At 34.6% G+C, this 16,486-nt stretch overlaps 1 protein-coding gene across 1 annotated transcript in view; it reads left to right on the forward strand.

Moving 5' to 3' along the window:
• Window positions 1-16,486, forward strand: part of LRP1B (LDL receptor related protein 1B) — a 714,787-nt gene that overhangs the window by 649,166 nt on the left and 49,135 nt on the right. Inside the window, exons 69-79 of the mRNA XM_088058617.1 lie at window positions 150-266; window positions 4,975-5,081; window positions 5,738-5,867; window positions 6,864-6,970; window positions 7,292-7,424; window positions 10,615-10,737; window positions 11,266-11,388; window positions 11,636-11,773; window positions 12,290-12,424; window positions 13,047-13,166; window positions 14,318-14,559. Of these exons, the coding sequence (XP_087914743.1) occupies window positions 150-266; window positions 4,975-5,081; window positions 5,738-5,867; window positions 6,864-6,970; window positions 7,292-7,424; window positions 10,615-10,737; window positions 11,266-11,388; window positions 11,636-11,773; window positions 12,290-12,424; window positions 13,047-13,166; window positions 14,318-14,559 (1,475 nt within the window). The remainder of the gene's footprint in view (window positions 1-149; window positions 267-4,974; window positions 5,082-5,737; window positions 5,868-6,863; window positions 6,971-7,291; window positions 7,425-10,614; window positions 10,738-11,265; window positions 11,389-11,635; window positions 11,774-12,289; window positions 12,425-13,046; window positions 13,167-14,317; window positions 14,560-16,486) is intronic.

The raw sequence follows: 16,486 nt of genomic DNA on the forward strand, positions 1-16,486 counted from the left end.
AAATAAATCATTCTTGAAAGTAACACTTTACACATTATGGTTGCTCATCCTTAAATGTATCCAGTAACATTATCATGTATTTAGTGGGAGTCTTTCCCATTTTGACTCTTTGTTTGCAACACTGTAAATATTATTCACCTTAATTACAGATAAAAAAACTTGTGGACCTCATGAGTTCCAGTGCAAAAACAACAACTGCATTCCAGATCACTGGAGATGTGACAGCCAGAATGATTGTGGAGATAATTCTGATGAAGAGAACTGTAGTAAGTAACTTTTACCTTAGTCCATGTTAGAATAGTCAGGTTAGCAATGTGCAAGGGGAAACTTTTGAATTGTGATAAAACATACATGTATATTCATTCAACAACCTCTGACCTGCTGAAAATCAAATTACAGCAAATGTCCCTTGCTGTAATTCTCCAATCCCGTTCACTCATAAAGAGCTGAATCAGCTATGAAAAAATACTTCAAAAAGACCTCCAATTGCTCAATAACATGGTGAATTAAAAATAAATATCACAATTAGTTTATCAGTTTGTTACATATCAGATTTCTTATCTTTAAAAAAGAATCAAACACTCTTCAGAGGTAAAGTGTTAAGCATTTGTTAACAAAGAATTTTGATCAAACACTACCTGCTCATTATTTTCATTTTATTCTTGAGATGATTTTCCTTGTTTCATATTGAGAAGTCAATTTCTATAATATTTAATTGCACTGAGAAGTAGATGTGGTTATTCAAAGCAGTTCAGTTACCCAGTTCTCTCCTACCTATGAGGAACCTGAAGGCCTAATAAATTTCTGTAATAACACTTTCAGGGAGTTAATTTCCATCTGGCTGTCAGGAAGAAATGAAAATTTTGTAATATTTTTATCTAGTAATTATTGTCTTTATAAAATATTTCAAGAAGGACATTCCTTAAATGTTCTGCAGTGCCTTCTCCTGACAATTGCTGTGGTTTTTTACCTTTTTACTCAGAAATACACAGTTAATATCTTTTTTTGGTTCATAATCTTGAATACACATTCCTGATTGTATATGAGTGTATATTTAGTATCTTTATGGGGATGATCTAGAAAGCTCAATAAATTAGGCATTCTAGTGCTGAGAACATGCTGCTGCCCCTTTCTCCAGTTCAAGATGTGGTCTCTAGGTACAGCGTGTCTCATTCAGCTTGGGAGGTTAAAGTGGATTTGTCTGCCTGGTAATTACTACCTGCACTTGAAAATGCTGTGAGTTTTATTGCTGCAAGCAGTACTGCTGTGGTTTTCATATGCAAGTGTTACATAAAAAAGGGAAAATGTCGTGTGGCTCAGTAATCACTCAGAGCCTTTTGTTGTTATACCCCAGGGGTTTGGCACACAAAGGCTTTCTTAGCTTTTGTGGGAGATTTTACTTGGGAATTTATTATTAGTGTCAGTTTTCTGTATTGCAAGTAGCAAGAAATTATTTTATGTTCTTTTATTCTCATGTAGAAATCAAATAGAGAATCATAGTTTTGCTGTGGTGGTGTTAATCTACAGCACTGGGCAGTCTGTTGAAAGTTTGGAAAAAAAACAACCAAAACAAAAACTTCCACAAAATATTGTTGCTGTTTGCAAAATAAGTGTTGAGTATCACATTTGGAATTAGCCCTTTGTATGACCCAGCAGTAATAATCCCCTTTAAAATTTTAGATCATTATACTACAAAGTGATATTAAAAAGTTAAAATAATGTGAAAGAAATAATCTGAAGTTAAAAAAAATAAAACATTATGAAGTTAACCAACTTTGTGCTCATATCAATAGTTAAGTTATACATTCAGTTCTTGGTTGCTCTGTAGACTTGAAGATAAAGAAATTTGTAATTAATTGTAATGGATAGAATTAGTGAGCTCAGAGCATCCAGATATGAAAGTGAATTAAACTAAAGTGTGCTAGTTGCTTACCAAATGCACACTTAAATTCTAACTATAGATTCTACTGTTTAAATTAAACACGGTAGGCTGGTACAGTTTTAAAATCCAAACTCTTGGAAGCACTGGGACAGTACATAATACAACTCAGCTGTTTGAAACTGATGTATAAAATTTTTATAGACCATCAAGCCACTTACAGAATAAAGTGTAATGAAAGAGATATATATGAAATTAGAACTTCAAAAGCATTTGACAAAATATGTTACATTGCACAGTGAGATAAATTGTTCATGGCATCCATGAATATAATATACAAAGGGCTGTCAGAGAACTATATCAGAAAATGAGATGTTTCTCAAGAATGCAGAATGAATTCACTGAATTATAGAAATTCAGCTCAAGAATTTACACTTTTCTGTATATTTTCTTCACCTGCAAGAAGTTCACTCTTCTGGTCATATCATAAGTGAAACAATACATGTTAAAAAAAAACAAAACCTGTATGGGTTGGAAAAATTATTAGTGTTGTCATGCAAATCATTGTGCCCATTAAGTCTTCTTTATTTAGCTGTATTTGTCTTACAGTCTGTTGTTTTTTAACTATATTTGGACACTGTGAAATAAGAGTTTATAGCATGGATATTGGTATATAATGAGTCCTCAATAAGAAATGTAGGATATGTTGTTAACTCCTCTGATGTAATATCTCTTTGGAGGGAGAATTTACTTTCAGAGATCATCTGAATTTTTAAAAACAAATCACTACAAAAATAGTGTTTCCTCTTTCATGAAAGTCCAAAAAAGGAAAATTCCATAAGAATGAATCTGATTCTAACTTATTTTATTCCAGCTAAAAATAAGGCACCAGTAGTTTTTTTTAAATGTAATGTGATTAAAGAAAATATAAGGTATTGTAAACACTGAAGCAAAGCAAACATAATAATGTTGTAGCAAGACATGAATTCAATCAGTGTAAAAATATTCATGTTGCTACAAGTTCTTCCAAATGCTCTTTTGTTGCTTCTACAAGTTGCCAAGAAAACAAATTAGTTAATTTTGTCCTGGGGTAAATTTGTATCCCAAATTCTTTTCTTGGGAAGGAGTTTCAGTGTTTTGGTAAAGCAGAAGCTAAAATATGCTGTCCTTCATGGGTTATACAGAAGTCTATTAATGATTATCCTTTAATTCTGCTTTGTATTAATACTTATTCCTTTCTAACAATCTGAGCACTGATGGAAAAGTACTTTTCTGTGTTCATATGTAAATCACAGAGCTGGATCCCAGCAGTAGAAGAAATATTTCTTGCAAACAGAGAATTGAGTACTTAGCTCTTTGTGTAGATTTTTCCAGTATCAAATCTCTGCTTATAAATAATTTATTAGCAGTATAGCAAAAAGTATTTGCTTGTATTTTTCCAATCAATATAGAAACATGACAATTTTTTTTTTTTGCTTGTGAATTACTTTTCCAACAAATTATTGTCTTTATATATTTTATCATATCATTAAATTCTCCTTCTTGGCCTGCTGAAAACAAAAAGAATCAAATGTCAGGGATTTGCTAAAGTTTACACTTTGAAAAAACATTGAGGTAGTGTGCATATAATCTGAGTCCACATAAATGCCAGCTTTTGATTTGCTGAAATATAACATTTCTGGAGAACTGATGTAATTGCTGTAGTTTTGCTTTTAAAATGACTTCCCTACAACCTCAAAATTAGAATTTGTGCCTACCTGAAAAATGACATCTTAAAAAAAATTCAAACTGAATCATTTAGAGTCTTTTTATGAACTAAAGAGTGGAAAAAAGCAGTGGAAAAGTTGATTAAAACTACTCCTTTCCTTGAACAGTTTTTGATTCTTATAAATCTTGCGGGGGAAAAAAAGCCCAAAAAACAAAACACCCGAAGTCCAGTTTATGTTATATTAATGTAACTTATGTCTGGTGTATTCTCATGCTGGTATTTACCAAATTTTTCTCAGTTTGAGGTCTGTGATTTTGTGGGTTTTTTTATCACTGTGTTACATTTTACAAAAGCATTCATGCTTTCACCTTCCTTAACTCACCAAAGGACCCTTCAGCATTACTCAATTTATTGCTGTCCATTCCTACTGTCCATTGTTGCTGTCTGCTCTTTCTGTCCCCTGGTTTTTTTCACCCTTTTTCCTTTGGTTTAATCACTGTAGTTTGCTGTTTCCCATCTCTCTGCTGAAATTTTTACTAATTAATCCTTATTCTGGATTTTACATTATTTACATAATGCATTGTACTGTGGTAGAAATAATCCCACAAATAAACCTTGTTTGCCTTTTAAGTCCTTTTTTCCCCCAAGCCCTGTGACTGGCAGATCTAAATTGCATATAGAGTCTTGCTTAACTTCTCCTAAATCCCCAAAACCTCTCTACCTTTGTTTGGTCTCATGCTTCAGCATCCAGTAAATGCCTTTTGTAGTGGTCCTCGTTACAGGAGGAAAGCACATGATGTTCTCCTGTGGGAATCTTCCACAGAAGTCCCCCTTGCCAATGTTTCTGTCTCAGCAGTATTTATTTTTATTTGAAACACTGAACTTTTGTGTTCCATTTGCCATTCCCCTGAGTGCTGAGCGCAGGGGAAGCTGACTAGATACACACACACACTAAAAGGTATGTGATAAATGATGTGCTGCTGTGTGATGGAAAATCAGAAAACTGCCTAGTTCTAATTACATTGTATGTTGACATGCCAAATGTATTTCTGGTCTCTGGTACATCTCTCACAAACACTGTAGTGACATGCATGTGTTGAAATTCATAAAACATATATACTCAACATCATGTTATTTGTGCAAAGCAGTTTGATTGAACTGAAATGTATGAAAGTAATGGAAGAATATTCATCACTATCTTCCCATATGTAAATGAAATTTAGTTAGAAGATGTTGTGGAATGAAATCCCACAGAAAACCACTCCTTATCATTTGCAAGCTAATAGTTTTGAGTTTTTCAGATTCATTGATTGATGGGGGTGCGATTGCATGTAGCATATTTAAAGGAAATTCTAATAAACGAGGGTTGTTTCTTTTCTTTCTTCAGAGCCTCAAACATGCACTTTGAAAGACTTTCTGTGTGCAAATGGAGACTGTGTTTCAGCAAGATTCTGGTGTGATGGAGACTATGACTGTGCAGATGGTTCAGATGAGGTAGGCATCTTCCAGAAAAAGCATTTCTTCAGAGAATTTTATTTTGTTTTATATTTTTGGAGAATGGATTTCTGCAGAGAAATTTCCTCAAAGACAGCAGTGGGAACTCTGCACATGAATCCATGTATGCAAATATCATTACTAAATTAAAACCAAACCTCTTTATGTAATTATTCTAAAAGGAGGACATGCAAATAAATCAAGTTTAAGAGTATCCTACATCTTCTTGTCCCAGCAATGATCTGAACCTCTTCCCATCCTGGAAATTGTTTGTGTCCTGGTTGGGAAACCATTCTTTTCACACATAGCACTGGTTTGGTTTGAGAGATTTTTTTTGAGAGAACAATGAAGACTGTTTTTTGTGTATCAGAAGCTCACTAGGTAATACTTTGCTGGTTTCCTGTTCTCTTTTTTTTCCTTTTTTTCCTTCTCCTTTCCTGTCAATATGAGACCTCAGGTGTTTCCCAGCTATTTGGAGAGTGTAAGCCACCATTTTTACTCATATCCACAGATATATTTAATTTCACAAGACTCTAATTATTACATATTCCATAGCATGTAAAATTATGGGCTGTAACTTGTGTCACCAGCTGCATATTTACCAGTGTTTCTATTAAACCCTTGATCTTGTTTATTGGTTGTTTCCTTTGTACCAGAGGTATTGTGAAACAGGCTGTTCTCGGGACCAGTTCCAGTGCTCCAATGGCCAGTGCATCTCAGCAAAATGGAAATGTGACGGTCATGAGGACTGCAAACTTGGGGATGATGAGAAAAATTGTGAACCAGGTATTGTTTTAAATAATGCTGAAATATAAAATGAAGCCAGGAATAAATCAGAGTGAAGGAAGAATATAAATCATCAAATCAAGATTTCTTGGTCACTAATAGTAGCGAGAAAACATAAAAAAATCTGAAATACTTCATGTTTTGAGTTTGCATCATTGTGCCTTCCTACTGGTGTTTTGAAAACTCTACTTATGTACAACTCTGCAGTGTGAACCTTGATGGGGCATAGGAATTTAATTTAATTATTTTGAATTGTAATTTGATAATTAATACTCAACATATAAAATTCTGTTTTGAAATCTTGGTGGGTCCTGAAATACTTTTCTTTATGATATTTATTCAAAGTTTAATAGACCTTATGCAAAGATTTTGTCTATTAAATTATTATTGTTGTTATTTTTTTTTTTATTTTTGATTTCTTGGAAAATACAGTTGTTTATTTTTGCAGGAATTTTCCTAATTTTTTTTTGTAAGTTAGATGTAACTGATAAGTTACATAGGCTTCTATGACAAAAGTCTCCTGATTCACAGCACAACAAAAAACATCCACCTTCATATTAAAATGTCCTGCTAAATATTTATGTATTTTAATTGTAATAATGTATACTTTCCAAAAAGATGGTTTTCTAAAAATTTAGCTTATTCAATTATAAATTAGCTACATTTACCTAAATTCTAAGCCCATTTTAAGGAATGCAATTTTTTAAATATATTCATTCTATGAATACATGCATGTGTGTAGTTGCCTTCGTTACCAAGCATAAGGAAAAAACAAAATTAAATTTCTAAGTGGAAAAACACAAATACCTTTTCACTATAGTTATACAATTCATTTAGGATTTCACAATTCAGATTTTTCAAATATTTTATTGTAGCTTACAAAACTGCTTAGACACCAGCTTGCTCACTAGATTAACCAGAAGAAAACTTTAATTCAAAATCAATTTGTTCCTTAATTGTCTTTTTCTTCATGCTAAAATATGTGTTTGTAACCAGCATCTCCAACCTGCTCTTCAAGTGAGTACGTGTGTGCAAGCGGAGGCTGCATTTCCGCATCTTTGAAATGCAACGGGGACTTGGACTGTGCAGATGGATCTGATGAGGTACCTGACACATTTCTGGTGGTTTGGTTCTTTTCCTGATGTGATTTTTTTTGGTTATTTTTTAGGTGTTGAAATAATTGAAAGGGCAAATAGGGTTTTCTTGAATCCTCTGAGTACTGTCAGATGATAACTTAGCCCCATGGTTGAATGTTTCTGTGCTCTGGGGACAGGTTTTGGAGTGCAGAAATTTGTTTTCTCCAAGTCAAGCCCCAAGCCCTGCTCTGGGGTGGTTTCCATCAGGGACTGCTCGCCTCTGGCAGCGTAGACAAGTTGTTGTTGCTCTCATTCGTTAATCCACAGCTCATGTCTGTGTTCACACAGATGGATTGTGTAACAGAATGTAAAGAAGATCAATTTCGGTGCAAAAACAAGGCCTACTGTATCCCTGTGCGATGGCTTTGTGATGGGATCCATGACTGTGTGGATGGCAGTGATGAAGAAAACTGTGACCAAGGCAAGAGACACTTCTCTAAAAAAGTTTATTGGTCTTTTTTAAACATTGCAAGTAAGTGGTGCCCTTGCCATGATGAGTGGAGAAAGGAAAGTTCTGTGACCTCTTCTGACAGGGTACAGCAGCTCAACAAGTGATTTGCAGGAATAAGCAAAACTTAGGTTGTTTATGACTTGTTTCCCCTTTCTGTTTCCCTCCCCAGTGATGAAAAGGTCATGTTGTTACTGGAAGCATATTCTTTTTCATCAAGGAAATCAGCAGTAAATCTGGTTAATTTTAACTTTTATAGGCCACAATAAATTATGAAGCCATGCACAATAAATTACACAGCTGTGCAATATAACGAACAGTTGCTAAGTAAGTCATCTTAAGAGCCCGGGTTTCTGTTTCTTTCAGAGAATCATAGAACACTTTGGATTGGAAGACACCTTAAAATTTATCCAGTTCCAACCCTCTGCCATGGACAGGGACATGTTCCACTGTCCCAGATTGCTCCAAGCCCCGTCCAACCTGGCTTTGGACGCTTCCAGGGATGGGCATCCAGAGCTTCTCTGGGCAACCTGTGCCATTGCTTCCCCTTCTTTTTGTGTTTGTCCAGGAGCAACTTGCTCATCCACAGAATCCTTCTGACACATCTTTACTTCCTCTTTGTTGGGGTAGATCACTCCTGGGCATGGATGAGGTGATGCTTGGACACCAACCAGGCTCTCCTGGGCCCCTCTTCCCTCCAGGGCTTTCCCAAGCTGATCCTGCAGAAGCCAAAGCGTAGGGAGCTGTTCTGCACCCTCCTTGCAGCCCTAAGAGTCTTGAACTCCCCCATTCTGTGGTCACTGAAGCCCAGGCTGACCTTGAGCTTCACGTTCCTCACCAGCCCCTCCTCTAAGTCTAATTTAAGTTTTTTTCCTAAAGAATAATTTTAGTTGACATCCTCTTGGGTTTTTTCCTGGATTTTTCTTCTTTCTTTTTCTTTAAAGTGGTCAGCTCTATCCCATCTACAGTCATGTGTTCTGTGCATAAAGTCAAAGCATAATGATGTACAGTTATATGTGATAATAATCAGCTATGAGGCAAATACAGTAAAATATTCTTTCTTTAAGTCTAGTACACAATACTTAAGACTAAAGGAAAAGGGAAAAAAAAAAGACATAACGTGGGGATGGTTAAGTTTGAAGGAGAGACCAGAAAATTCATAAAATGTGAAGAATAATACAGAGATGTTTAGGTGCAAGAAGACAGAAAACAAAGTGATAAATAAGTGATAAAACAAAAGAACCCAACAGTCTAGTCTGTTTTAAAACTGCTTTTAAAATATCTGGACTGTATCTCTTTAAAACCCAATGAAGTGTAAGTAAATAGTAACACACTTATTTTATCTGATGCCCACATTATTCTTTGGGTAGCATAATGGAGCCTCTGTGAACTGCAAATTGCTTATAATACAATAAGAAGCCTATTCCTAGTTGGTTATTGCTATCATACTTTGTATTTATGTCACAATTATGATTCTGTTGCAGAAATCTATTTTATAAAGGAATTATGACAGGCAGAGCAATCACATGAATCAAATACCAGTTTATCTCACAGATAACCAATTTTTTCATCTTTGGAAATACAGCAAACACAAATGGAGTTTTATTCTATGGCATTCTAAAATAATATCCATAATATTTATCTGTGGCCCACTGTGCATGTTTACAAAAATAACTCTCTTCAATCTTATTAAACAACTAGAATGATGGTTATATTGTGATTACACACACTATTATTTGGATTCATGCCTTTCATCATGAAGAGTACTTGAATTTTATATATTTTCCTTGGATAATTATGCAGGATATTTCTGTTAATGTTCATAAGTTATATTTGCCATGGGAGTGAATTATACCTGGTAGCAGAGTGTGAGAGTTCAACATCCTTTTATGCAATGGGCATTTAATGGAAATTAGTTTTTTGGGGGGAAAAAAGTTCAGCCGTTCTTAACCTTTATAGCAAAAGAAAGCCTTCTGTTGATTTTAATGAGGTGTGAACAGGGCACTGAATGAACAAGTAAAAAGACACTGAAGCCTGATCTAGCTCTTAGAGTGGGTGTAATGCATTGAGGTAAGCCACAGTGAGAGTTTTGGCATTATCATATAAAATTTCTTTGTTTCCTTCCCTGCAGGCATACAGCTTTATTTCTTTTATACTTCACCCCTCTCAGGAAACTGAAAATCCACTTACACAAAAAAATGTGTTTTATAGGAAATAAATTGCAAGATCTTTCCATAACTTTGTTGATTGGTAGTGTTAAAATTTAGTCATAACTGGGAAACAAATTCTTATCGCGACACACATTAAAACTCAATCCACCTTGAAATAATTTTTAAAGCTGGCGAGCACTCTGCCCTAAAACATTTTTCCTCACTCTATGTTCCCTTTTGTTAGATGATTCTGAGTTCAATACATCCTGAGGATACATGGAAGATTTTATTCCTTCAGCTTTCTGTGTTCAATAAATATCCTGGTGAGGCATTTCAAGAGTTACAGACAGGAAGATCCTGTCAGAGGTCGCTTAATTTTATCTGTTCTGTGCTGGACCTTTCCTAGATACAGCATTTCGAGGTTCTGGGGATTTTCCAAGCCTGACCAAACCTGTTGCTGCTCAGGAGAAGAAAAAGGTGCTGCCTCATGGCTGGTGGGCTGCAATCACTTTTTCTCTGACAAGTGACTCAGAGAGTGGAGTAGGAATAAGCAGAGGATCAGACATTCATCAGAAACAAACCTGAAGTGGCTTTTCACATATTTGGCTCTATTTCTGTTTATTTTATTCTCTGATAGCCCAAATTACTGATGTGCCAGCCAGGCCTTTGCAGAGAGTCTCCACCACCAAAGAGAGTCGCAGACAGGGAGTTTAAACATCTCCTGACTAAATGCAAATGGAACGTGCCCAGCTGGTCACTTGTTTGGTCGCTGTGTTTGGAAATTCCCAGCTAGCAGTCAGGAACAAGTGTTTGCTCAAGGAAGAGATTTTTGAATGAGTATTCCTCTGCCTCTCCAACCTGTTCCTTTGGGATCTGTAAATTCAGTAATGCTACCTGTGTTACTCTGCAAATAGTATGTGATAAGTGGTTGTAGTGGTTTTATAAAAGCTGACACTCTTTTGTCTTTTTTGTTTTCCTGCCTTTTTTTTTCTATCATCTTTTCATCTTCCCAGGGGGAAATATATGTAGAGCTGATGAATTTTTGTGCAACAATTCCCTCTGCAAACTACATTTTTGGGTTTGTGATGGTGAGGATGACTGTGGAGATAACTCTGATGAAGTTGCTGAAATGTGTGGTATGGCACTATATTTTTCAGAATTTTTTGTATAATAAAGCAAGAATGGCATTTAAGACACACAAATATATAAAGGCATGTGTGTCTCAAATTTTGTTCTGCTTTTAGAAGATAAGCTTGAATTATAGGATATAGTTTTCTTTTGTTATTGCTTTCCATGTAATTTCAGATATTTGGTATTTGCTATTTCTTGAGAAATAATGAAGCTTCTCTGTAGGAAACCCACAGGGGGAGGAAAAAGTAACTTGTATGATGTAATATTGAGCATCATTACACTTCCTACTTCTATTGCCTTTTTTCTGCCATATTTACTGGTTCCCAAAAAAAAACTATAAATCATCCTTATCACAAAAAAACCTCTCAGTGAAGAAATTATATTGCCACCTGTATCCAAAGTATACAGTTGTATATATATATATATATATATATATAAATAAATCTGTATGGAGCCAAAGTATCTGGCTTTGATGTGCTCTTAAAAAAGGATTAACAGCTGGGTACAAGCTCATTCTTTTCTTTGCTGTGCAGTAAAGTTTCCCTGCCCTCCAACGAGGCCGTACAGATGTAGAAACAACAGGGTTTGTCTGCGGCCTGAGCAGATTTGCAATGAGGTCGATGACTGTGGTGATAACTCGGATGAAGATCACTGTGGTAGGTGATATTACCTTTCAAGGCATTCAGATCAGAGAAAACACCTTGAAGGCAAATTTTGTTACACACATCTGCTTGTCCTTCAGTAAAACTTAACTGATCAGAATTTGAAACTGAAAGAAATTAAGCTTGAAATAATTTCCAGCTGCTTGATGCTTCGTGGTCATTCCTATTTGTATGTGTCTAAAATAATCGGAGACTCTTAAATACTGATTTGTTTTTCTCCTATTAACCTGTAATTATGTAGATAAAATCACGTATAAAGCCAGACCGTGTAAAAAAGATGAGTTTGCTTGCAATGACAAGAAATGCATTCCCATGGAGCTGCAGTGCGATTGGTTTGATGACTGCGGAGATGGCTCAGATGAGCAAGACTGTAAAATAAGTGAGTGGGGCTGGCAAAATGTTTTCTTGATTGTAGCAGAAAAGAAACAATTAACCCAGACATTCATCTGTGCAAGACCTATTGAACAGTACAGAACTCAGTTTAATGTAGTTCCTTCTTTTAGTTGAAAATGGATGGAATTCTGTACCACAAGAGAAATGCAAATTGTATAGCAATTCAAGTTGTAGAGGATCCTTGGTGTAGTTACAAGTTCTTCACAAAATTTAAGTACAAGTTGATTGTATTTTGTTTCATAATTGCAACAATAAAAATTTTAGTGTTAAATCTTTTATGGAAAATGTATCTCAGTTAAATACTGTCATTGTATAAAAAAAATATACATTAAATTATGTAGATGTAGATAAACACTGTAATGTCATTTTTTGGTTAAAAATTTTCCTGATCCTCTTTAAATTGAAAGATGAATTTTTTATTTGTTTTTGTCACTTTAGGTCTCATTTTTAACACTTTAAACAAATCTATCAGGGATTTTTTAGACATTTTGTTTCTGTTTAGGTGTCGCTGAATATACATGTGAAGATAATGTGAATCCTTGTGGAGATGATGCATTCTGTAATCAAACAAAATCATCCCTTTTGTGTCAGTGTAAACCTGGATTTCAGAGAAACAGGAGGAATAGACAATGCGAAGGTAAAGATATTTTCCATCTTCCCGTGTTGTAAAATCTTAAAACTCAGTTCTGTAGACAATTTTCTGTGCTGGAGAAGGAGATACATATCATGTTTGATTTTTTTTTTTTTTTTCCCCCACAGTGTAAAAGCTGTTTGATAGCTATGGGATTAAGAAATAAAAAAAAAATTAAAAAAAGAAACAGAAAGGATTTACAAAATGTAGATTCATACATTTTGTCTTGAGAGGTTCTCAAAGATTTAGCATTAGTTGTGAATGTAAAAAGGTTCAAGTCAGGTTATTAAATAATTTAAAGAGTAAATGGATTTTTTTAAGGTCTAGTAGATTATTTAACATTGGTGTTAAGGCTGGCATATGAGAATATTTTGAGATGCTTAAAATAATGAAGATGCATAATACAAAATTGAAATCAAAGTAAACAGATAGAAAGTGAAATTCCTTAGGAAATGCAGTTTTAATATGTATGATGCCATACTGGTCAGCAGGAAAATATTTATGAGTTCCCTTTGTTCATGATTGTATAAATCATGTATGATTCCCTTTGTTGCATGACTGTATGGACATGTTAAATAATAGTGTATTAAACAATGTGCAAATAAATTGCAATTTCTTTTCTTCCTAGATATCAATGAGTGCATGATATTTGGTGCCTGCTCCCAACAATGCCATAATTTAAAGGGCTCTTACAGATGTGTGTGTGAGAAAAATTATAAGGAGAGGAATAACAGTTGCATAGCAAAAGGTAAGGGTGTATAAATCAAAATAGACCATACTGTCATTTGTTATATAGATTGTCCATATTTTTTGAAGCAAATTTGCCATGGGAAGATCATATTAATGATTCATTAGTATTTCACACATAACATGGACTCTCTCAGGATTTGGCATCATTGCCTGTTACTAAAGAAATCAGATTATGACATGGGAACAAACAGGATTACTAATTGAAGATAATAGCTTGTTATTATAGGAACATAGACATAATTCTGACAGTTTATAATTTAAAAATCTGGGAATCATTATCCTAAATCTGAATATGTTGTCCACAAGCTTCATTTCCACTGTAACACTGTTCATGCTTCCATCTTTCCCTCACTGATATTTGCTTTAACCAAATTCTTCTTTGTTCTTGCATTTATCAGGAGGAAGGGACAAACAATGTTTGATATTTCATACTCATAAGGAGGAAGTGTGTTGGACAGACATTTTAAATCGATGCTCTATGGATAAATGTGATATGAATGGGGAAATAAAAGTAATCCAAATACATTCTAAATTATCAAGCAGATTTCAAACTTTCTCAAAACTCAATGAATTGATATCAGAGAATATTTTCTTATGAATAATATTCTTTGCAACATCTGGATCAAGATGGTATCTGGCTATCTAAAATGAGATGTAAGACACAGGTTCCGTTGCAGTCAATTTCAAAACTTCACTGCCTTCACTAAAGATAATATCATTCCACTTCTAATTTCCAATTGAGCAATTTAAAAACCTGTTTATTGACAGCTCTGTGTTCCTTAAATATACAAATTTAGGACCCTCTAAAGACAGCATACACATAAATACATGGGATTCATATGGGCTGAATGCAGAATACCCTGTATTTTTATATACTGCTTAAAAATGTTCAAATTCTTATATTACATACTCCTTAAAATATGGTCCTGGGTGTTTCATTGTCTGCTTGGAGAGCAGTGAGACTGATATGTTGATACCAGAATATCAAGAGTTGCATTTATTTCCCAGAATGTTTCTGCAGTCTTCATCAGAAAATAATTTTATCAGAAATTATATCAGCTGAACGCCAAAAAGCTACTTGAGTTAAACACACTGATTTTGCATTAGTTGACATTTACCTTATTTTTGTTTCATTATAATAATCCCTAGGCTCTGAAGATCAAGTTCTCTATGTTGCTAATGACACTGACATCCTGGGTTTTGCATATCCATTCAACTACAGTGATGCTCATCAGCACATATCACATATTGAACACAATTCAAGGATAACTGGAATGGATGCATATTTTCAAGGGGATATGATTGTTTGGAGCACTCAGTTTAATCCAGGAGGGATTTTCTACAGAAAACTTCACGACAGAGAGAGAAGGCAGAGTAACAGTGGCTTGATAGTAAGTGATCAAAATCAAAGATTAAATCACACAAATTCCATTCTATTTATTTTTCTGTTCTGACTCTTCTACAATAGCACGGGGTGATTCAGTAAATTAAAATGTCTACCTGAGAATGATTTTATTTCAGTGATATATATGGCTACTAACACCTTTCTGTTTAAAACTCTAGATTTGGTAGAGTCTCCAAGGCAACACAATTGTAGGATTTAAAAAACTTTCCTACAAAGAAGTAATCACTATGTTTGAAGCTTGGGAAGTCTGTATACTATCAAGATGTTTTTATTTCAATAGAGAAAAGGGAAGAATATAATTTATAGAAGAAGAAAGCCATGAATTTCAAACCTTTGGAAGACAGAAAATGGAGATAGGCTAAACATAAGCTTAATTTCTACAGTGATCATATAAACAATAATATTGGTAAAGTTATGACATATAGTTAAACATCAGAACAATTAGTATTTATTCCCATTTTTATTGAACTGCATAGTCTCTTACTTTGAATAAGCATAAATGTAAGTTTGGACTTTGCAACAGAAATGTGGATTTTCATAAGCTTGGGTAATTTCAAGTGGTCTTAGCTTGAAAATAAAATAAATGCAGGTTGTTACTCATTTTGCCTAAAATATTTTTACAAAATTCCCTAGGAAATGGTATTGCTGAACTAAAGATAATAATGTGGTCTTTACATTGGTGTTTCTATAATGCTGTAAATTCAGATTATGGGTTTTTTAGTCTTTATTGAATTTGATAACAGAGTAGAGTTTGTTTTTTTTTTTTGTTTTTCCTTGGCCAGTTTGAAAAAAAAAAACACCTGTCTGGCTGTTTTATGTTTCCTTAAACTTAGGAGAAGTAACAGCGATGACCTCCTGTCACATGGCTGCTTTTATAGAATAAACAGGAGTAGCAACAGTACCCCGGTCTTTCATCTATAATTCATACACATCTGAAACCACTTCTGAGTACATTCCATACAAAAGCATTTCCTCTCCAAATGAATGACATTCCTGAACTTTGACACCAGCAGGGCAAAAAGCCTCGGGATGTAGGCACCAATGGACCCTGGAAATACCTGGAGGCCGTTGTGGCATCTTTATAAGGCTGGCTGAAAACCAGCACTTCCACCAGGCCAGCAGAAGTGTCTAGATTTTGTTCAGAGTGTATGGAAAATAGATCTGAAGTACAAAATAATGGCCAGGATCTCTAGTAAGTCAGCTCTGTCACTGGAGTTTTGCAGAACGATATTGAAGGTGTGGAGTAATTCTACTTTGGAGCTTATCTCTTTTAAATGTGGTGTATATATATATATATATCTGCTAAAAAACTCCTGACAAAATGGTCTCTGTTGAGTTATTCATTGGAAGATAATGAATGTACAAAGCCTTGTGAAGTTAGTGTTGAGAAGGAATTTATTTATTTTCTTTCCTTTTGGGGGGCAATCTGCAGATGCATTCTGCAGCCAGAGCAGCTTGCTGACCTACAGCCTCTCTAATGGATCAAACGCTTTCTTAGAGGTCCATAAAATTGAGCATAAACTTCCTTCAGACATCTTCATAGCCCAGGGATTGAAATTTTCACAGCTGATTTGTCATTTTCCCCCTGTTTAAACTAATAGGGAAAAAATAGTCTTAGAATTATTATTTTCCTAATGTACTGGAATATTTTTCCATTTTCTCATCCTTTTTCACTGTTATCTGAGAATACCTTTTATTCACTTCCTTTTTTATTCAAAGATAAAGAAAAACATCATTTTTTTCAATATACCCAATGTTCCCCTGTCTCTTCAGTGCAGGTAGGTCCTTGTGATGATGTTTGATCCAAGCCAGACAAAGCTTTTTTACAATCTGAATGTGGAAAATGCACAGACTGTATTTGAATGTATCTTGGACACTTCCCATTTGTATTTGTGAAACATTTGCTTCACATT

Source organism: Pseudopodoces humilis, chromosome 8, assembly GCF_049639895.1.
Source record: "Pseudopodoces humilis isolate 2021_Gansu_Grassland_sample_001 chromosome 8, ASM4963989v1, whole genome shotgun sequence".
NCBI classification, from domain to species: domain Eukaryota; kingdom Metazoa; phylum Chordata; class Aves; order Passeriformes; family Paridae; genus Pseudopodoces; species Pseudopodoces humilis.